General features: G+C 38.1%; 2 protein-coding genes across 2 annotated transcripts in view; both read right to left on the bottom strand.

Moving 5' to 3' along the window:
- Nucleotides 1–230: 230 nt before the first annotated feature.
- Nucleotides 231–2,451, bottom strand: LOC306846216 (insulin-like growth factor-binding protein 1). The gene is made up of 4 exons (XM_079379385.1): nt 2,087–2,451; nt 1,523–1,665; nt 541–669; nt 231–469 (listed from the first exon to the last, which is right to left on the bottom strand). Exons 1-4 carry the CDS (start codon nt 2,421–2,423, stop codon nt 350–352), a joined length of 729 nt encoding a protein of 242 aa, XP_079235511.1. The 5' UTR covers nt 2,424–2,451; the 3' UTR covers nt 231–349.
- Nucleotides 2,452–10,259: 7,808 nt separating this feature from the next.
- adcy1b (adenylate cyclase 1b) overlaps nt 10,260–23,416 on the bottom strand; it is a 44,620-nt gene continuing 31,463 nt past the window's right edge. The window contains exons 11-20 of the mRNA XM_079379327.1: nt 22,849–22,933; nt 22,044–22,133; nt 20,236–20,495; nt 19,346–19,472; nt 18,498–18,614; nt 16,303–16,449; nt 14,563–14,661; nt 14,365–14,479; nt 14,029–14,153; nt 10,260–10,727 (exon numbers count right to left, since the gene is read on the bottom strand). Of these exons, the coding sequence (XP_079235453.1) occupies nt 10,386–10,727; nt 14,029–14,153; nt 14,365–14,479; nt 14,563–14,661; nt 16,303–16,449; nt 18,498–18,614; nt 19,346–19,472; nt 20,236–20,495; nt 22,044–22,133; nt 22,849–22,933 (1,507 nt within the window). The 3' untranslated portion in view covers nt 10,260–10,385. The remainder of the gene's footprint in view (nt 10,728–14,028; nt 14,154–14,364; nt 14,480–14,562; nt 14,662–16,302; nt 16,450–18,497; nt 18,615–19,345; nt 19,473–20,235; nt 20,496–22,043; nt 22,134–22,848; nt 22,934–23,416) is intronic.

Genomic DNA, 23,416 nt, shown 5'->3' with positions numbered 1-23,416 from the left:
TCAGCAGGGTCACCTTGGACAACTGCTGGGCAAAAATAGTTATACTGAATTAAAGTGGTCAGGAAAAACCACAGCGAACAAAGACTGAGGCAGAATCACAGACTCATCATAACATATTATACTCTTCAACGAACGTCATCGTGGAGCGTAAAGTTTCATCTGTGAGTTTTTGAAGATCCAGATCTGGATCTCGCTCAGGTGGAGTTTGAAAAACAGCATGTTTTCTAGTGTTTGTTTAATTAATTCTGGTAGAATTCTGTCAAAAAACAGTTCATAAATATTAACCAAATAAGAGCCATATACATAAGAATAAATATGGTACATAAGTGAAGTGAGCTGCAGCTTGGGTTCAGTGCGTGAGCTCCTGATGACACTGAGAATCAGACGGCAGATCATCACCGATCCTCTTCCCGTTCCAGGACGACACACACCAGCAGCGTGGAGGCTGGCCCACCAGAGACGTCTCACACTGACAGACAGAGAAGAGATAGTTAGGGTGCTGTTTCAGGTCGGGTCGGGTCGGTCGGGACAGACACACACCTGTTTGGCCTTATAGAATCCATGCTTGTCACAGTTGGGCAGGTAAAAGCTGGTGAACTTCTCTCCTAACGTCTGCTGCGATTCAGTGATAACGTCCAGAGACGCATACAGCTCAATGTGACACGGACCCTAAATCAGAAACACGCCATGGGTCAACCAAACATACAAACCAATTGGCGGAACATAAATGGCAAGTAAACTTAAAAAATATCAGGCCAAAATTTAAGATCTGTGTCTCTGAATTACATATCCATCCATTTGGACACAGATTTATTTATTCAGCACTGATTTCTATAATAGTACTAATAAAATGAATTGTCTTAAATACATTTGTATGCATTTATCGTCAAAAAATGCTATTTGTTTCCATCTCATACATTTTAACTCATTATTGACTTCACAATGAACTCTTAACATAGTAAATTAATTTTAAAAATATGATACAATTAAATGGGTAAAAAAAAAAAATGTATGACTGACAGTAGAACAGTGTTAATGTTATTATATAACTATAAAGAGATTTTTAAATATATTTTGAATTATATTTTAAATTTTTTTATTAATGTTAATTTTAAAGTAATTTTGTTGTGTGTTTGTCATTTTTATAATTTTTTTGTAGTTTTAAAATGTCTATATAGGTTTTATTATTTTATTTTTTTATTCTAAGTTAATTACTGAGACATGTTGCCCTAGGTTTAAGCATTTTATTTCAGTTAACATTTTATTTAAAGAGAAAAAATAAAATAAATATTATATGTTAAAAATGTGTAATTCAAATGGAGGAACATTTTATATACAGTTCAAATACATAAATCTTAAATTTAGGCCTAATTTTTGTTGAGTGTAGGTGATAAATTGTGGTTGAACTATTCAGTTTACAAATACAGAGCAAACTGCTTTAACGGTGTAGAAACTCAACAGCTTTAGGCAGTGAACGCGAGGCTCTTTCCTGAAGCATTAGCGGATCTGCAGGTTTCAGTACCTGTTGGATCAGTTTCTTCCGGATGGCGTTGACTTTGGCCTTGATGCTCTCCTGAGCCTCTGCCGCGTCCTGCGGATCCAGCGGCCGGTTGAGTCCCAGCAGGTATTGCAGGGAGCCCTGGTCAGATGAGATGTCCGGCTCATCTAGACACAAAACATGAGTCATGTGACCAATGACCCCTTTTTTGTTTCAACAGTCACCAGTATCATAAATCCTCATTTTTTTTAATAAAATTTTATTTTTTTGAAATGTATGTACATATACTATAACTTTATTTGAAGTCATGCTCTTTTGCTTGCTGTCAAACGGTTGACCGCTGCCATGTGTGTATCTTGTCGCAAAATGCAGCGAAAAATCCTACACCACAGTAACAGTGTGTACACGTCTATACTGTACTTCAATAGTGCGACTGAAACATGTCTCGATTTGGGTTTACTTCGAGTATGACTTTAGCCAGATTACGGTCATCAAAAATCTCTGTTTACATGGTAGATTCTTAATAAGAGTATTGTCTTAATCGTGTTAAAATCAGAATACTGTTGTTGTGACTGATGGGAAAGGCACCTTGTGTCTGGTGGTCCTCAGTGCAGACGGCGTGTCCGCGGGTCAGCGAGTGCAGCGGTCGTGGGTCACCGGGTCTCGGGACACAGCGCAGGCCAGCGCCGCAGTGAGCAGTGTAAACGCCGCAGGACTCTCCTCTCCTCAGCGCGCAGGACATGCAGCATCCGCAGCCCGGCTCTCGGAGCACCTCGGGACAGTCCAAGGACACGGTGGCACAGGAGTCCAGCTGCTCCTGAGAGCATGGAGCACAGCGGATGGGCTCAGGCCCGATCACTGGAGACAGATCCGCCGGACAGACAAGGACACTCACCAACAACACAAACACACACGGCCTTCTCATAGCAGAACCAGAGATGCGCTGGAGCCAATATCTGCTGCGGTGTGTCAGATCTGCTCTCTGTGCGTGTCTGCCATGCTTTTATACCGTGACATGATGACCTCAGAGGAGTTAATCATTGACCCGCCACTCTCCTGTATTAATTATGCTGTTTTCAGTGCACAGGTTTGCTCTGGTTGCGCAGACGTCAATATTTACTCTAGGACGAAGTCTGCAATATGGGACGACGCAACATCTGTGACCCGTTTCACCAGTAACAGGTTCATGATGCTGCTGTTCATCATCTGCACTCTCAGAAAAAAAACATACAAAAGCAGTCACTGGGACGGTACCTCTTTAAAATGTACTAATATGCATAATTTAGGTACTAATACACACACTTCAAGTGCTAAAATGTAACTGCAGTGGTCAACATTTGAAGTGGATAAAAAAAAAAAAAAAAACAGTCTTGTCCTAAGACAAGAACACATTTTGCTTTTAGGACAACTTTGATGAATGGTTTTGATCCACTTCAAATGTTGACTACTGTAATATGCACCTTTAGGGGTAAATAAGGTACTAAGGTGTATCTTTTGACAAGTGAAAAGGTACATCCCAGTGACAGCTTTTGTAGTCTTATTTCTGAGCATGTATAACAATAACGTAGCATGTAAACACACATTTGCCTGTCACACAACAGGAGTTCTGTGAACATCTCAATTATGTGTTTTTGACCACACTTTGAGTTGGGTCACAAAAACAAGGTCATGTGGTCATTGCATAACAGGACGGGTTAATCTGAGGTCTTCAGCCATCATAACATGTTTGTCATGAGGTGCCTGCGCTGTAATTAAGAGTTCCTGGTGTAGTATTAGTCCAACTTTGGACACTACGATCTCTTGCATAAGGTCAACCAATAGCTCAAGTTAGTTTGAAAACATCAGACACAGATGTTCAGATTTGTGATTCCAGTAGCATTAATAATTGAATTAAGCTTTAATCGTGAGCACATCTTTTGAGTTCAAGCTTGCTTTGTGTGTTCGAACAAACACAACTGGTGTTATTGAGGATTGCTGTAGGCCCATCAGTGACTATACGCACACACGCCACGAGCAAATCATTTACATCCCACCCACACAAGTTCACCCATAGACTGTGCAAGAAAAACAAAAACAGTGCATTGGAGATAGAGAATTAAACTTCAGAAAAAAATACAAATACAAATGATGGCCTCAGGTGTCAAGAGAGGTAAAATGCTCAGCAGAAGATGTGTTGTCTGTTAAAGCTCACTGACTTTGGGATACTGGGATCTTTATTCAATGGTCAGCTCATGTGTTGTGGCCTCCTTGATGTCTCACATCAGATTCACCAGCCACTGCGGCAGATTCACCTGCTGAAACACAGATTTAACTGTGATGCCCAAACCAGGCCCGTAATAACAGTGCCATAATATCACACGAGAAAAAAAAAAAAAAAAAAAAACATGCCATTGAAACAGGTTTTGATTTCTAATTTGCATTCGTTTAAACTTTTTTTAAACATTATTTTTGCTTTTAGATGTAAATTACATGTAAATTTGTAAAAAAATTAAGAAAAATTTGTATAACATTTCTTTTTCAAATGTTTTGCAACCTTTAAATAGTATTACAAATAGTGTTAATAGTAGACATTTTAATGTTTTAGAAACGCTTAAAAATAATATTCCTCACAACATTTGGAAAACCTTTTTAACCTTTGGATAACCCCCTAGATATTTCTGTAGAGTCTATACATAAGCTTAGCAGTTTAACCCTGAGAGGTGAATGCTGTTGACCCAACGGGTTAAGTGTTTCTGTATAAATGCTAGTACGGTTGGTTGGAAACTCTAGCACCTTATGAGACGGTGACTTGCTTGTCCGTCTATCATGGTGTCTAGTAGACGTCCGAGGCTCTTTGAGGGTTAAACTCCAGTCTTTGCTGGTGCGTTGGATGCTCTGAGCTCCAGATGCGAGCTCCAGAGACTCGTTAGGCTCCACAAGCTCTGAGATGGTGTGTAAGGAACTCATGAAGAACACAGAGAGTCTGTTTTTCAACATGAACGTCCTTCAGCCACTGAACAGATGCTTTGATTTAAAAGAACATATGGATGAAGTCAAAAATGTCAGGGTGAAGTGAAAATCATAGAGAAAAAAACTAACAACAACAACAACAAAAAAAACAAATTTTAAATATATATTTTTTTAAATTAAGTAATTGGCATAATTATTTATTTTTAGCGAAATAAATAAATAAATAAATAAATATTGCAGACCCAAAGTCATGTGCTGCAACTACTTAAAGATGCACAAGACAAAGCATTCACAAAAAGCGATTTGAAAGAAAGGAGCCATTAAGACTGGGCAAATTTATCTCAGTTAAGATTGTTGTGCAACTGCTCAAGTGCAGCATTCTCTTAAAAAATGTATAAGAACGTTTCAAACCCACATGACAACAAAAAGTGAATTTCTAAGAACTTGGCATATGAAAGGTTGTTGTTTAACTTTAGCATCGAAGCTTTTATCACTGACTGGCTTGCTCTTTGTTTAATCTTGCTTCCGTCCAGAAGAAATAGTCAAGATAATCCAGAGATACTTTTCCAACAGGCCACACAGATCCTCGGTTTAACTGTATCACATGTCCTGTAGGTTACTCATCTCACCTGCTACAAACACACTTCACCTGACCTCACCCGATGATTGTGGTCACCTGTGGACATCATCAGATGCAGAAAGAAGAAGAAGAAGAAAAAAACACTGCATCCTCTGGCCTGGAGGAATGAAAACACACAGATGAGTCAGTATTGTGTGTGTGAGTGTGTGTGTTTGATGACTGATACAAGACACATTTACAAATAACCTTTTCTTCTGCATTTATTTCGAATGTAATAATGCATGCAGAATCTAATTAAATATGTGAATCACAGCATGATTCATTACTGAATCCATTTAATGCAGTGGTTCTTAACTCTGTTCCTGGGGATCCACCACTCTACACATTTTGCATGTTTCCCTTATATGACACACCTGATTAAGATCATCAGCTCTTTAGTAGAGACTCTATGAACTGAACTGAGTGTGTCAAATAAGGGAGACAAATGTGCAGAGCAGGGGTCCCTAGGACCAGGATTAAAAAGCACTGACTCAGTGTGATCATGTTCTCATTATGAATGTGGAAGGATGGTATCCAATGACTCGAGTCGTCTCGCAGAAGAATCACTGACATTAATATGATGTTAAATCATTGAGTATGAATTAATATGACAGCAGTGTGTAAAGCTGTAATGCTGGGGTGAACTCAGACAACAAGAGAGGATCCAACTGCTGATATACATTTCAACAATAAATGTCTTCATTATCACCATCAGATATAAAACACAGGAACTAGGGGGAAAAAACAGAACTGATCAAACCCAACAAACCACCATAGAAAGACAATACCAGACAATTAACACCAGAAACACTAGGGGTTATATAGAAAGGGGATAATAGGTCTAACTAGATACACTAGCAAACAATCGAGGCTGAAACAGGAACAACTCAAAACTACAAACTAAAGACTACAAAACAAATGCACAAGGAACACAAACAGAAAATACATGATAAAACCCCCTACAAAAATATACACAGAATAAATAAAAATCAACTGGAAGATGGTGAAGAGAAGAACCAGAGGGCCAGGACTGTGAAAAGGAAGAACTCCAAGGGGGCGCCGGCAGAGATGGAGGTCATCAGGGTGGAGCTGGAGACCATAGTGGAGCCAGCAGAGCAAAAGACCTCTGGGAAGCCAGCAGAGATGATGACCAAATGGAGCTGGAGGAGAAGATCAAGACGGATCAAGGGGAATCAATGGGGCTAGGGCAGAACAGACTAGGGGAACTCGGGAGAGCCAACAGAGTTGGAAACAGGAAACAGAAGAGAACTCAGAGACAAACTTTACAGTACAGGTAGGGAATATAGATAACTTTGAGACAGCCTTTGGGAGTGAAAGACCAGACAGGGATGGCCTGACAGGTAGTTTGGGAGAGTTTCATTACTGGAGTTAGTGTGCATGGCCCAGGCATACAGGGTGGTGGCAGACATTACCAGAAGCACCAAAGATAGGGGAAGAACCTCCGGGACTACCGTATTCCCAGGAAAGTCCAGGAACACTGGACTTAAGAGCACTGGAACAACAGGACTGGGGACCACTGGACTAAGGAGTGCTGGGATAACCAGACGTGAGACCAACAGACTCGTAACCACCAGACTAGGGAACTCTGGGATTACCAAATGTGGGACCACCGTACTAGGGACTGTTAGGGCAACTGGAGTTGGATTAAGGATTACTGGACTAGAGAGCACAGGGAGCACAAGACTTGGGATCACCAATATTCCACCAAATCTTGGGATCACCAAGATTCCACCAAACCTGAACACTAAGAACATCAGAATTGGGACCAGCAGATTTAGGACCAGTGGACTTGGAAGCACTGGGACCATAGGAACTGTCCGTAGGATCTGTGAAATAAACTCCTCCAGACTCACCTCAACACAGTCTAGTGGGATCTTCATAGATCTTCACAGATTCATAACCCACCCCCACCACCAATAAATAAATAAATAAATAAATAAGTCATTCAGATAGTCGAGTCTTTGAGGCAGCACTCCAAAAATCAAAACAATAGTCAACCGTTGAGAACAGTTGTACTTCAATACTCTCTTTATTACAAAATATTTTATTGCTCATGTTTACGCTGTACAAAGGACAGTATATCATGCATCGCTGTATTTACAAAATTCACTTCTGTATATCAAAGAGCTAAAAGGCAAATGACTTCAACCACCGCAAGCGTGTCAAATAAGGCAAGAATATTGTATCGACAGTACAGAGAGCGACTGAGAGATCGATTCATACCCTGAAGAAGAAAAGAATCATGATTCAAAACATCAGCATGAAAATAAACATTTGCCATAGAAATATAGAAAGAGTCATTGTTTCTCCTCACAAACAGTCTCAAAAATATACAGAATCAGAGAATGAGTTTTGTGCTTGTAAACATGAAACAGTCTACAGAGATCTATACACTGTGTGTGTGTGTGTGTGTTTGTGTGTGTTACTCATGGACGGGTTGTTGACCTCCGTGTCAGTAGATGGTCACTGTACCCTTGCGCCCACATAGACTACACATAACTGACCTCTTTAACATCAAACCATCCGCCTCGCTCGGGTAAAAGCCTCAGTAACACATCACATATTCATGAGTGAAAACGTCTTGTGCACATAGTTCTCTTACTGTGTAAAACATAGAGTATTTGAGTTTAAATCATGTGAATGTCATGCTGATATTATTACAGTGAATGCTGATGACAGAATCGTGCCCAATCATTACACTTCAGATTGAGATTTCATATAATTGGCACATATTCAGCATGTGGAGGTTGTCCCTTCTAATCACACCCTTTATCACACCCAGATGTGGACAGTAGTGAAGTATTTTTCCTTTACTCAAGTAAATTTAAAAAGTAAGTAGAGTGTTTTTCTTTGGAAAACTTTTACTTCACTACATTCCAAAGCATAATATAATACTTTTTACCGCACTACATTTCATAAATAAAAGTTGTTGTTTGTTTTACCTTTAATACTTCAGAATATTAAAAATTTAGTGCTTTCTTGTACTCAAGTAAATCTTTGAATTACTTTTACTTGAGTAAAAGTAAGAAAGTACTAGATTTCTAATGTAATTAAGTATTAAATTATATTTAATATGAAACAGTGCGGTAAAAAGTACAATATTATGCTTTGGAATGTAATGAAGTAAAGTTTTCTAAAGAAAAACACTGATAAAGTACTGACACCTGAAAAGTACATTTACAGCAGAATAAAAATACTTCACTACTGTCCGCCTCTGATCATAACACACACATACAGTGGGGTCCAAAGGCCTGACACCACACTGACAATATACGATACAAAATATAGTTTGAATCTGGAAAGAAACATAAGTTAAACTAAGTTATGACATTTAATAAATAGCCAGCTGACAAAAATATGCTCTGCAAATGGTTTGCAAACATACCCATTAAATTATGAAAACAGTATTTCTGAACGTTCTATGAATGTTTTTTTAAATGTTTCTTTGTTTTTTTTTATATATAATGTTTTTATGCTAACATTTCGAGGGCATTAGTAAACACCAGATAACTACTATAGTAAACAACAGTCATAATTAGCCATTTTCAATTGCAAACATTCTATTACCATAAGTAAACGAGTGCGAAACTTTGACATTATTTTATGTAACTACACCTCACTCTATTTGATTCTACTAATGGAATTTGTAATAAAAAAAAAACAAGTTCAATCATGAGAATGTGAAACTGAAGCTTTTTCAGTGCAGTGTCAGATGTTTTGGGCTCCACTGTATGTATGAATATAAACATCAGATTGTAGTTCATAGTGTCAGAACAATCTGTCAGTGTGACTGCAGCCGAGGATGATGATGATGAGGATGAAGCTGTTATCAAACTCCCTGATTTCTCTTTCTATATACACACATGCTGCTAGAAACAGCGTGTACTGATATATAATCATTCTGTGTCCTGATGTAAGGCTTTGGAAGTGTCACATTACTTGTTTTAATGATATTATTACTGTTTGCAGCTGTAAATGCGTCATCAAGATAAAACATCGGAGATCTTTGATTTCTCCAGTTTCAACCTTTAGAAATTTGAGCGGGACTCTCTCACGTGATGAAGATGAAGGAGTGCGTGAGAATCAGAAATCACTATCTAGTGCACTGATGCAGAGCATCTCCTGCTTCTATTGCTGCTCTATATATTATAAACATGTCACAATCATTCAAATGCACTGGAGAGTTTAATACAAAAATTACACAAACTCTGATCGTAAGAACATCTACTATGTACAGCTCATATAAGAAGTTGGCATAAAAATTGAGAAATTATGCATTGCAGAAGATGATTCAAGGCTTTGACTGCCCAGGTTAAAAACAAATACATTTCCATAATGTACTTAAAGTGCTCTATTTTCTCGCATTAATTTTGTACTTAATATGCTAAAAATGATTCTTTAGTACTTCTTAAAATAAAATTAAGATAATCTAAATGTACTCAACTGTGCTATTTTGGGACACCATGAATATAATTTTAACATACTATTCCTGTATTTAAAAAAAAAAGAAAAAGAAAATGAGTCAGTGTACTAGTGTATGAAAGATAGTTCAAGTGTACTACAAGTGGTAAATTACGGAGCCCCTTAGAGCTCATGGTGGTGGAAAGATTTCGGGGTGGGAGGAAAAAATATTTTTCAAATCTTTTGCGTTCTCTCGCAAAACTTTTGCGTTCCCTCGCAAAACTTTGCGTTCTCTCCCAAAGATGTTTGCGTTCCCTCGCAAAGTTTTGAAAAATATTTTTTCCTCCCACCCCAAATTTTTTTCACCCACCCCGAAATCTTTCCACCACCATGAGCTCTAAGGGGCTCCGTAGTAAATAAATACATTTTTTTCAATACAGAGATAGTATGTTAAAAGCGCATTTTAGTTCACATTCATGGCGTCCCAAAAAAGAACAGTTGAGTACACTTAGATGATCTTAAGTTTATCTTAAGAAGCACTAACGAATAATTTTTTGTATATTAAGTACAAAATTAGTGTGCGAAAATAGAGCACTTTAAGTACATTATGGAAGTGCACTTTTTCTTTAACCTGGGTGTTCCTGCAGCGAAACAGAATCCTTTGTGTTTCTTTGTGAATCCATGGAAGTCAACTTGAAATGGCTTTCACAGTCCCACTAATTTCATGATTCAGGATGGAAAGAAATGCTGGACAGAACCTGGATTTATCCAAGAGGAACTGATGTGATGGTAAATAGTGGTAAAGCTGGAGCAGGAATGTGTTTGGAGATGGTGAATAAAGGGAAGACGGTTCATTCTTTCCTCCTGCAGACATTATACTGTAATGTGCAATTGGTCCTACATCTCCCCCCCTTTGACCTCCTGCTCTTCTCCTAGCGTAGGCACATTAGCGGCAGCGCTTCGTGACCACTGAGCACTGCTGCTCACACCGATCCGGGCAGCGAACCCCGAGGCCATGGATGCAGTGCTGCCGGCTTTGGTGTGTGTGCTGCTGGAGCGGGCGATGGCGTGAACCCTGCGCTCCAGGCCGCCGGTGTGATGTGGCGCTCGGTTCCCCGGGTCCTGTGCTTTACCCTCCAGGAAATAAGTCAGCATCTGACCTTTGCCCTTCACGCTGACATTGCCACGACACACCAGATCATAGTCGCTCTGAAGCAGACGATTCACTTCCTCCGTCACCTGCAAGATCAACAATACTCAAAATCAATATACTCTACATACACATTTATTTGTGCAAGCATGTGTAATTATGTAGACATATTCCCGGTCCATAACATGTACTATGGATTATACACAGTTATTAAGCTTAAATAAATAAAGCCAGTACAGAACCATGAAGATGTTTTATCATGACATAATTAGCACAAACTCTCACTACTGTAATGCCAGTGTATATTTTACTTAAGTTGTTAGTGTTATCAATGGCTAAATCATCACAAAGGGTCTTAATGAAAAGTCTATAACATGCTTTGGTTAAAATTTCTCAATGGTAGTGTAAAACAACACCCTTTTTACAGTATCAAAAACAGCTCTGTTGACAGCGAGCCGTTTTGGTGCATGTCCCTTTAAATGCTAATGAGCTCTGCTGACCCCGCCCCTCTCTTCCGTGGGGTGACGCGCCATTCTCATGACAATGTTTACTTTAGCCACATTCATCGTGAAACTTGCTAACTAGCACATTATTAGGAAAGGCGATTGGCAAAGATTCATCAAATAACCTTATACTCATTGCTTCTGTAGGTGAGGCTGGATCACGATTGATTCGCACGAACATAAATGCATTTAAGTAGATCGGGGGCACATTCCCTTCAAAAACAAAGGTAATCCACTGCATCATTAACCCGAATTCCAGAAATGTTGGGACATTTTTTAAATTTGAATAAAATGAAAACTAAAAGTATTTCAAATCACATGAGCCACTATTTTATTCACAATACAACATAGATAACATAACAAATGGGGGAAGTCGTGGCCTAATGGTTAGAGAGTCGGACTCGTAATCGAAAGGTTGCGAGTTCGAGCCCCCGGCCGGCAGGAATTGTAGGTGGGGGGAGGGAATGTCCAGCGCTCTCTCCACCCTCAATACCACGACTGAGGTGCCCTTGAGCAAGGCACCGAACCCCCAATTGCTCCCCGGGCGCTGCAGCATGGCTGCCCACTGCTCCGGGTGTGTGTTCACGGTGTGTGTGTGTGTGTGTGTGGATTTGTTCACTACTCACTGCTGTGTGTGTGCACTTGGATGGGTTAAACGCAGAGCACCAATTTCGAGTATGGGTCACCATACTTGACAATACGTCACGACTTTAAATGTTTAAACTGAGAAATTCTACAATTTTATGTACAAAATGAGCTAATTTTAAATTTGATGCCTGCTACAGGCCTCAAAATGGTTGGGATGGGGGCATGTTTACCATGGTGTAGCATCTCCTCTTCTTTTCAAAACAGATTGAAGACATCTGGGCATCGAGGTAATGAGTTTCTGGAGTTTTGGTGTTGGAATTTGGTCCCATTCTTGCCTGATATATGTTATAGAGCTGCTGAAGAGTTTGTGGTCGTCTTTGACAAATTTTTCGTTTAATGATGTGCCTAATGTTCTCTATAGGTGAAAGATCTGGATTGTAGGCCAATTCAGCACCCGGACTCTTCTACTATGAAGCATGCTGTTGTAATAGTTGTAATAACTGCAGTATGTGGTTTTGCATTGTCTTGCTGAAATACACATCATCTGGAGGGGAGCATATGTTCCTCTACTAAAACCTTTATATACCTTTCAGCATTCATAGTGTCTTCCAAAGCATGCAAGCTGCCCATACCTTATGCACTTATGCACCCCCATGCCATCAGAGATGCTGGCTTCTTAACTGAACGCTGATAACACGCTGGAAGGTCTCCCTCCTCTTTAGCCCGGAGGACAACAAGAATTTCCAACAAGAATGTCAAATTTTGGACTCGTCTGACCATAGAACACTTGAAACTGTCCATTTTAAATGAGCCTTGGCCCACAGGACACGATGACACTTCTGGACTATGTTCACATATGGCTTCTTTTTTGCATAATAGAGCTTTAGTTGGCATCTGCAGATGGCACAGCTGAATTTTGTTTACAGACAATGGTTTCTGGAAGTATTACTGGGCCCATTTAGTAATGTCAATGACAGAATCGTGCCAATGAGTGATGCAGTGTCTTCTGAGGCCCTGAAAAAAATGTCCCAACATTTCCGGAATTCGGGTTGTACATTCAACAACAAAACACTGCAATCGTTTAGGAGAAATTCTTGTCTACACCTGCTCCGGTGTCAAAACAATGGCAGAATGATAACAGCTCACTCAGGGCGGGTCTAAGGTAAAACACCAGTGTCAATCATCTATCGTGGGAGGCGCCTGGGTTTGTGTGATGTTACACAGACAGGCATCTGAGGATGGCTTGATCTGAGACTGTGCTTATGATTTATTGAGATTATAAAAAAAAGCACGGGGCGGATTTTTATCATTATAGGGTGGTTGTGTACACAGACTGCCAACACACAATTCAGTTTAAACAACATGTAAAAGTGAATTTTGTATCCAATGACCCCTTAAATTAAATCTATATTTGATAAAAAAAAAAAAATGTTTGCATTACAATAATGACCATTTTAGGGGGGAAATACTTTATTGCTATGAAAACAACATCACACTATAAAAATGTAAACAGTCCTAAAAACAGGCTTTACATTTTTAATGAAATTTTTTTTTTTTGTGTGTGTGTGTGTGTGTGTGAATTGTACGCATACAGACTCATACAAAGATAGATTTTTTTTTTTTTCGTGAAACGTTTTTGCACTTAAAATACTGGGTGAATTGCAGCATAGATGTATAGTAAATATACTGTAGAGTAAATGCAAGTAAACAATTTAAGTGAACCTGAATAACTACATTTGCTACAATGACAAAAAGTTACACTAACTCAGATATTTGAGTTAGGCAATTTAAAACCAATATTTATAATTAATGTGATCTTATTTCATTTGAATCTGCTAAAAATAGCAATTAATTATCAACATTAAGCACTAACACATCTCTTACTATATTTATTTTATGCAGAAACACCCAAAATGACAATTTCAACACTACCTCTCCATATAGTCTTTATCAAAGAATGCTGGTAAATCAGATTTCAGATTGTTAATTGTGTCTTAATTTCTTGTTAAACTTGAAGAATACTGATATGGAAAAAGGAATAATTATAGTTCTAATCGGTATAATGTCTCAGAAATGTTGATTGAAATTGGACAAAAATATGAAGTATATGTTAAAAATGTTATTTTCTAGTCGAATACAAATTTATTTTAGTTAAATAAAAAGAATAAGTGTAAATTTTAGAAAGAAAAAAAAAAGCCTTTATTTTGGTATGTCCAGCTCAAACAATCACTTTCATGATATGCATTATTGGGATATTTACACAGTCACAGGATTATTTTTCGAGTGAATGTAGGAGTACCTGTATCTTCCCAGGCACTCCGGTGCTGTCCATGCGGCTGGCCACGTTCACTGTGTTTCCCCAGATATCATACTGCGGCCGGCGGGCCCCGATGACCCCGGCTACCACCGGACCCACATTAATGCCTGAACATTCAGAAATAAACCATCAGAAAACATCCACAACCTCTTCTGCATTCACTGAGAATGAGGATGTGACAATAAAGAGCTAGAAACAGGTTTGTGAAAACTTTTCTCAAACGTTCTAAAATGTTTTTCCTTTACAAATGTTAGAAAAATAGCAGATTTTCTATAGGATCGGAGCCAACCACAGCAGTACACATGTGTGAAAACTTACCCACTCTCAAGACGAAATCATTATATGACTGATAGTTGATTTCATCCAGAACATCAAACATCTCGATGGCGAAGTCTGCTATGGTGCTCAGGTGCTCTGCCGTGGATTTCTTGGCCTGTAAATGAGTAAACGAATGCTGTTCACAAGTGCTCTGTAAGCTTTACTCTGCATTATGTCCTGTGTAGCTGGTTTAGTGACCTTGGTTCCGATGGTGGGCACCAAACCCACCGCTGCCATATATGTGCTGCCGATGGTCTTGATCTTCTCAATATCTTTATAACACTCTTTGTCCATGAGCTGCAACATGGTGGAAATGCGGGATGGATTGGATTCAGAGCAGGGTTATTATAATTGACTACATCTAACAAACTGAAACTAAACCTACAGCTTGAGATAAATGTTATGTTAGTGTCTTTGAGATACTCTGATAGTTTTGGTTAATATTTTGAATTGGATTGAATTTTCACTTTGTCTGCTTTCATTTAAAGTTCAATTTTAAGTTAACTTTAAGTTTGAGTAATTTTGTTTATTTTGTTTATTTTGTTTTTAAATGTTTATATATTTTGTTATTAATTTTTATTCCGCTTTTATTCCAGTTATTTCAGTACATCAAGTTAAAGGGGTCATGACATGGATTTTTGTCATTTGTTTTTATATATACAGTATATTCCTTTAGGTTTACTTATAATGTTAATAACGTTTTTTGCACACACACAAAAAAGACATAAATATGTGGAAAATTATAATTTTCAACCCCCATTCTGAACTCTCAGAAACAGGCTGTTTTAAGGGGCGGGTCCTTTAAGGCTTGTCAGTAATCAGCCGCTGTTATAATTAGCTAACGTCATTCCATAGGAAACAATATCAACGCCCCCTCACTATTGCATGTGAGTTTCGACAACATAATCAAAATAAAACAGTCATTTCCAGCCAAAACATTATGTAATAATTTCTTTATGGTTTGTGATGCAGCTGCAATCAGATCTACTTCCGCTTCTTCTTTCAACAAATGTTTCTTTGTGACTCTCCATGACACTGTGCCTCGATTACAAAACAAAATCCTTAGACATGATACGGGAGGCCTTTCAAATAACCTATCCACTTGTTCCTTACGCTGGGATCCTTCTGATATCTGTATAAAGACGTGAACGAGCTGCTTAAACCAAACACGTCAAAGCGAATGTCAGAAAGCAAACACACATCTGTATACTGCATCCAGTGTAGACAAGATAGCGGCAGTGATTGTGATTTCTGTTAGTTTTTTGACGCAACACTCACATTCAGCGTGATCAAGTGTCAGCCGTTTGTGACTGAATGCCAGTGGGTGGGGCCTATGGTGAGAAGAAGACTATTCGTTGATGTGTTGCTCTGGGGGCGTGTTTATGCAAATGTTTGTGCCCAGCTGACGTCATCTTGCCCCTCAGATCCAAACGAGCCGTGTTTGGAGCTTGATTGATTAAATAAATGCTTTGTTTATAATGAGGAGGGTATTTTCAGCTATGAAACTTGCAGGATGTTTTAATGGTACAAAGACCTCTTGCCCAAGGATCAAGGCAAATTTGATTTCTCATGTCATGACCCTTTTAAACGAAATGAAAATGAGAAATGTTGCCTTGTTAACTAGCTGTAATAAATAATATAAATAAGTTTATTTTTTTATATTCTATTTCAGTTCACATGTGTTTTATTTCAAGTAAGGGAAATATGCTTTTATAGTTTTAGTTTACTCTAATAACCCTGAATTGAAATAAAACAAAATATAGCGGCCAAAGCAACATTTCTCATTTTCATTTAGTTTAACTTAATGTTCTAAAATAACTAAAACGTAATTGAAAATCTACAAAAAAAAAACAACAACAAAATTACTCAAACTTTAAAAAAATGAAACTGAAAATGGGAAATAAACAAATAAAGCATCTGGATACTAAACCTACAGACCTCGTCGAAGTCGGCGATGATCTCGTTGAGCAGCCGCAGACACTCCACGCCCATGTTGTTTCCGTCCAGCTCGATGTAGAAGTCATTAAAGTTGGGAATGGAAGCAAAAAGGACCCCAACCTGAGCGTAGGACTGGTAATACAGATCCTGTCACAGCAGAAGCACACAGTCAGCTCGGTGTTTATAACACAACACCACCGTCACACTAGGGGTGTAACGATTCATCGATATGGATCGATACTTCAATACGATGTCTGAAGATGCGATGCATCGATGCCACGCGTAAAATATCGATATCTGTAGTATGAAAAGGCACCTTTATTTTGGCACGGTCCACATATTTACATAATGTCCATCTATGCATTACCACCAATGTGTGCATTCTCGTTCAAACTCACGTATCAGGACTCGATATAAGGACTGCCTGAAGGCACAAGGCGAGCATAAAAGACGCTCGGGCAGAGTTGCCAACTAATTTTCAGAGGAAGGTCAATTTGTTGCTAAAAGTTGCTAAATGACGTTGTGATGTCATTGGGCGATAACATCATTGCGTAATTACGATGCAAAAATGTGTCATAACATCAAATCTCAGTCAAAAAAATAAATAATTCGAAAATAAAGAATATATATATATATATAATGTTAATTTAGATTTGTTTGTAAAAAATATAAATAATATAATATAACTTCCTAATATAATATTAAAATGTAAATAACTGTATTTTTAAATACAACATTGCACACTTACACAGTTTTGAACCATTATTTATTTATTTATTAGCTTATAAAACTACACATTCTGAACAGTTATGATTTTAAGCAATGTATTAGTAGTTAGTTAGTGTGCTACGCTCTAAGAAAAGTCTGTAAAAATAGGGCACAATCTACTATGAAGATTAAGCATATTTAATTTTTTTACCTGCACTTTAAATTACGGATAAAATGGATAAAATTAAATGGATAACACATAATGTCCTGAAACATTACTAGTAACTTTTCAATTGTTCTAGATATTTTTCTTACGTGTACTAACTGATCAACAATCGCAGGTACAAGCTGTACTGAGGTGTATCATAAATTATTCAATTGTTATTATCAAACTAAACAACTGCAAATAGCAGCTAACTTAATTAATGTAATGTGTGTACTGCTATGCATCTTTGGTTTACTCCTTTTGTGTAATTTAGATGGAAATTGTGTGCCTTTTTATCGTTTGAGTCATTTATCAAAAGTTGCTAAAAAATTGCCAAATAAATGTAAAAAATAGGGGGATTGTTGTGTGAGAAGTTTTCTGCGCACACATCTGAAGCGCACACATACAGACAGCCGCGAGTACTAAATTGAGCTCTCTTGCGCTTTTGTGTGCATGGATGAATAAATACAGACACAATTACATCAAAATGCGCGTTTTAGCGAATATCCTAGTAAACACAGTCGGTTAGGCATATGTCTTAACGTAAACAGTTGAGAAAGAAAAGGCATGTGTATCAGTAGGCTATATTAAATCCATGCTTTCGTTCTTAAAGTGAAAGCAAACTAATAATAAATCTAATGCTGTCAAAGAAAAATACAAGTGCTCACTGCTCCTGACTAAATAACCTTTGTAACATCAAAAATTATTATGTAATCTATATGTAATTTATACAGTGAAGACTATGATTATTACATTTCTGTAGCGTATATGAAAATTTATTTTAGCCTGTGCTGAAAAACCTGAAAAGCACTGTTTATTGAATGTGTGTCTTTGTTCTGATTGTATTTATTTTCTGCTATTGCTTGTAATTTGGTTATCTCTAGAAAAGAGTTTTAGCACTGAGCCCATAGTAGCAGCCAGATTGGTTTTTCCAATTGTTTATTTTCTACAAAAAAAAGTGTAGGCCTATTTTTTGTTGTGAATGTCCCAATTGAGGCACAGGATGTGAAAATTTCAGACTTATGTTCATGTTTTATATTTTGGTTGCATTTGCGAGTTAATAAAAAAGTAGACGGTTGTTTAAAATAGGTATATAACATCATAATATCGATATATCGATCAATATACTCCTGTATTGAATCGAATCGTAATTATATCGTAGATTTGTTTGAGGTATCGACAAATATCGTATCACTGGGTATGAGAATCGATATCGTATGGTATCGTGACGAATCATCTGATTTACAGCCCTACGTCACACAGCGCTGCGGCGAGCTCTCACCATGTTTCTGGGGTTGGACAGCAGAAAGTGCTGAGCCACATGAACCGGCAGCAGGTTGAACAGGATCCTCCTGTTGTCCAGTTTGACTTTCTCCATGCCGTCTCTCTCCTCCTCCGCCTGAACACACACACAGAGAGAGAGAGGCATACTGTTACAGTACAGCAGGATAAACACACTTTATCACACTGTCCTCTGGAATACTTGATTATTGTTAGTTGCAGCATTGAGCAGTCAGATATTTTTATTTAAGGAATCGTAAAGTGTAAAATGAGCCATTGTCTCGTATCGCTCTTTCTCTCCCTTTTCCCACTGGAACTTAGAATAAGTAACCACTTCCATATTGTGACTCAAATGTGTTACTGACTGTGTTATAAATGGCTTTTGAAAGATGAATGTATGACCCAGAGTCTCCAGTCAAAGCTAGAAATCACAGGCTGAATGAGAGCCTGCTTAAAACACCTTATATTGCAGATTAATAATGATTAAAGTTCTTTCAGAAAGTTATATTCAGTCAATTGGTTTAATCACCAAAAACTGGTTCAACACCTCATTTTACATCATCATGTAATTCATTCATCCTGGCGCTGTGTGCGAACACATGGACATATTAAAGTCATGCTGTATGCAGATGATTTCTGAAGATCATGTGACACTGAAGACTGGAGTAATGTAATAAATGCAGCCTTGATAATCAGAATAGACTTCTTTCAAAAGCATTCAAACATTTTAAGGTCCCAGCGACCCTCCAGAGGATGAGCGGTGCTGGGAATGAATGGATGGCAGCGGTGGGAGGTTTTGTGACTGCTGTATGAGGAGGTCTGACCCCAGTCTGTGGTGCTCTGCTGTACCTGAGTGGCCCAGAGGAAGTCCAGGCGCAGCTTGAGCTCCATCTGTCTGGAGTGAAGGGCGAGAGCGGTGAAGAACAGCAGCAGAGAGAGGATGGGCTCCAGACCGCGAGCGCTCAACAACACCGTCCTGCACACAATCACAGAGCTTCAGCTCAGCAGACCACACGCTTTTAATGGACACAAGCTGCAGAGAGTACACTAGCAGTCAAAAGACAATCAACAAGCCTACGTTTATTTCATCCACATTAGAGCAAAAGCAGTAATATTGTGAAATATTTGTACTATTTAAAATAACTGCTTTCTATTTTAATGCATTTTAAAATGTAATTTATTCCTGTGATTTCATTACTCCAGTCTTTAGTGTCACATGATCTTGAGAAATCATTCTAATATACTGATTTACTGCTCGAGAAACATTATTATCATTATCATCAATATTTAGGGGGGTTGGGGGGGTATAGAAAATAATACTTTTATTTAGCAAGGATGCTTTAAATTGATCAAAAGTAATGATATAGACATTTATAATGTTACAAAAGATTTCTATTTCAGGTAAATGACTATTAATAATAATAAATCTTTTTTTTGAGTAGCTAATCAGCATATTAGAATGATTTCTGAAGGATCATGTGACAGGAATAATGATGCTGAAAATTCAGCTTTGAAGTCACAGGAATAAATTACATTTTAACATATATTCAAATAGAAAGTAGATATTTTAAATAGTAAAAATATTTCACAATATTACTGCTTTTGCTGTAGTTTGGATCAAATAAATGCAGGCTTGGTGAGCAGAAGACACTTCTTTAAACCTCACTATTCAGAAGCATTTGATTCTGAGCTTAGCTTTGGTTGATCAGTAGTGGTGGTGGTCTGTGTGCGTCTCTCACCCCGAGGAGCGTCTGAATCCGCTGAGCTCCAGCACGCTGATGTACAGCAGCAGCAGCAGCAGCAGCAGCAGGAGTTTGGACAGCCAGGACACTCGCAGGAACAGCGCCACGCTCAGCGTTCCCAGCATGCAGCACAGCAGGGCGTACTGCGCTCCTTCACACGGCAGCTCGGCCATGGTGCGGTTCAGCCCTGCGGACGCGTCGATGATCACGATGGAGCGCGTGGAGTTAGCCGGCCAGGGCCATGGCATGCAGCCCACCTGACACACACACACACACACACACAGACACACACACAGACACACACACACACAGAGAAGAAGGGGTTTAACACATTTAATCCTACATTTTTCCCAGACATGAAAATATCCAAATGATGTGTCATTAGTAACCCTTTAAAATAATCAACATTTATTTATTATTATTTTTTATTTTTTTTTATTTTTATGGAAAAGTGTGTGAAAAATTGTGTTTTATGGTTGGTCATAACTGTGTGTACTGGATAATGTGTGTACTGAATTAACATATTTCTGCAGCAGTGTTACTATCAAGGGGATAGTTATTAAATTAAAGTAAGGGGTTACTCTTATTTTATTTATTTTTTTGTAATGTAATTTTTTGTTTTTTCTGTAATGTAATTACAGTTACTTCTTATGTAATTGAACTTAATACTGCATACAGAGTGTAGAACATTTATAATCAATACAATAGTGGATCAAAATTCTAATCTAAGTCTAACCTTACAATTCATGCTTTTAATGCACCCTTCTCACTTTAAATACTTTGGTGAGTTAATAAGAATATTGGTGTCTAATTCTCAATATTAACTAGTCGGTTATTAGCATGAATATTACTGGGATATTGGCTGTTTATTATTACTTAAAAAGCACATATTAATGTATTATTCCAAAGACCTTATTCTAAATCCTTAATCCAATCCAATTCTTAAAGTTAACAACTAGTTTACCAAGTGTTAATAAGCAGTAATTAGGCATTTATTGAGGCAAAAGTCATAGTTAATAATTCATTAATAGTGAGAATTGGACCCTATTCTAAATTGTGACCAGAATAATTACTTGAAAGAATTAAAAGAAGCGTTTCATGTCTATCCTTGTTTCATTAACTTGTCGAGGTTGATATAGGATTTAGAAAGTAATTAGTAATAAATAATTAAATACTTTTTGGAGAGAGTAATTTGTACAGTAATCTAATTACACCGTTGAAGATTTTTTTGTAACATACATCATAACATTTTTATATTACTGCTACCAGTATTATAAAATCAATATTGTAACTTATTTGTAACATTTGAACTTTTAATTTAGTGCAATATTTTGTCATTGCAACATTTTAGTGTAATTTCCACTAGCAACTGCAACTGGATTTATATTGTATTTCTAAATTCACTGTTATCCCAGCGGTCACTATTGTGACCATCAACATATTTACTCATTCTATGACCACACTCAACAAAACTGAATATATGTGAATTCATATGCTAATACTAGACACCCTAAATATAATGTGGACCAAAAATCTTTGTCATGTCTTTATGTTAACATACTTTAACATACAACATCAGTCAGTTTTAGAGATTTATAAATTAAAACCATTTTTTATGGTCACTATTGTGACGGGCGGGATTAAATTTAATACACTAAAAACTAAATAAAACTTTGCTTGTCAAGATATTTCATGTGCATGTGTTACGAATCTCTGATTCTTCAGGCTGGATTGACTGAACCTGAGCTCTAATGTGAGATGATCTGCAGGTTCAGCTCCAGTAAAGTGATGTTAGAGTGATTTACCACACAGGCCTGGGCCACGGCGTATATTAAGAGCACTATGAACACACACAGGACGGTCCGGATCTGTATGGTGAGGCACCCTGGAAAACACTGAGACACACAGAGAGACAGACATTAATGAAGACTAGCATGGTGGAAGATCAGCTTACAGATATGGATTAGTCAGCTTTTACAAACTTTTACCGCAGAACATGCAAAGAAAATCTTAATATTTGCACATATTAACATATTTATGGCCAGATTTACTAACAGCTTGCTCCAGCAAATTCTACTGTCATGATTGACTAAAGACACATTAGTGATGAAGAGACGTGAACAGTTATTATTGCATATGCATTTGCAGGAGTTTCCCTCTCAGAGCCAACATTAATGAGAGGTGAAGATTTAAATCAATCATGCAGCATGATTTGCTAAGTTTTTTTTCTAGTCAGTTTATTGCAATTTCTTTCATTGTTTAACACCTAGTAAATCATTTGTTCACTCATTCTGTGGCTGTGTTGTTAGTCAATCACACACCTGATTATCATCAGCTCTGCTCATTTGCGACACTAATTTGTGCTGCTCTTGGTAGATTGTGTTGGTCATTATGGAAATGATCTGCATCTGTGTTATTTAATGTTCTCATTGTCTGTAGATCAGCAGAACTTTACACTCTCATCTGTGTTTTATGTTATTATAGTACTCTCACACTCGTTTGCTCTGTTGAGTAAAACTGGCTCATAAATGGTTAAAAATGAGGTGAAACTGAAGATGACACATTATGGTTCAGCTGGACTGGCGAAGGTGGTGTTGAGTGAGTTTTTACCTGAACTCTAGTGATGTGCAGGTACATGATACACACAACCAGAAAACAGATGCAGAAGACCAGCAACACCAACACGACCGTCCCCCTGAGAACAACAACACAAGAAAAATAACATACAGCTCTGACTCCACATTTCAGTCAAACATTACAGCACTGTAACAACAGTGGAGTCATTCAGATTGCTGGGCACCACCATCTCACAGGATCTGAAGTGGGATATTCACATTGAGTCCATTGTCAAAAAGGCCCAGCAGAGGTTGTACTTTCTTCACCAGCTGAGGAAGTTCAACCTGACACAGGAGCTGCTGAAACAGTTCTACTCCATCATTGAATCCATCCTCTGCACCTCAATAACTGTCTGGTTCAGCTCAGCTACCAAATCTGACCTCAGAAGACTACGGAGGGTAGTCCGGACTGCTGAGCGAATCATTGGTACAACCCTCCCCACTCTCCAAGAACTGTACTTATCCAGAGTGAGCAAAAGGGCTGGTAAAATCACTCTGGACCCCTCACATCCAGCACACTCCCTCTTTGAACTGTTACTGTCTGGTCGACGCTACAGAGCTCT

The sequence above is a fragment of the Barbus barbus genome (assembly GCF_936440315.1).
Source record: "Barbus barbus genome assembly, chromosome: 26".
Classification (NCBI taxonomy): domain Eukaryota; kingdom Metazoa; phylum Chordata; class Actinopteri; order Cypriniformes; family Cyprinidae; genus Barbus; species Barbus barbus.
This window is presented reverse-complemented; position numbering and strand designations above follow the sequence as displayed.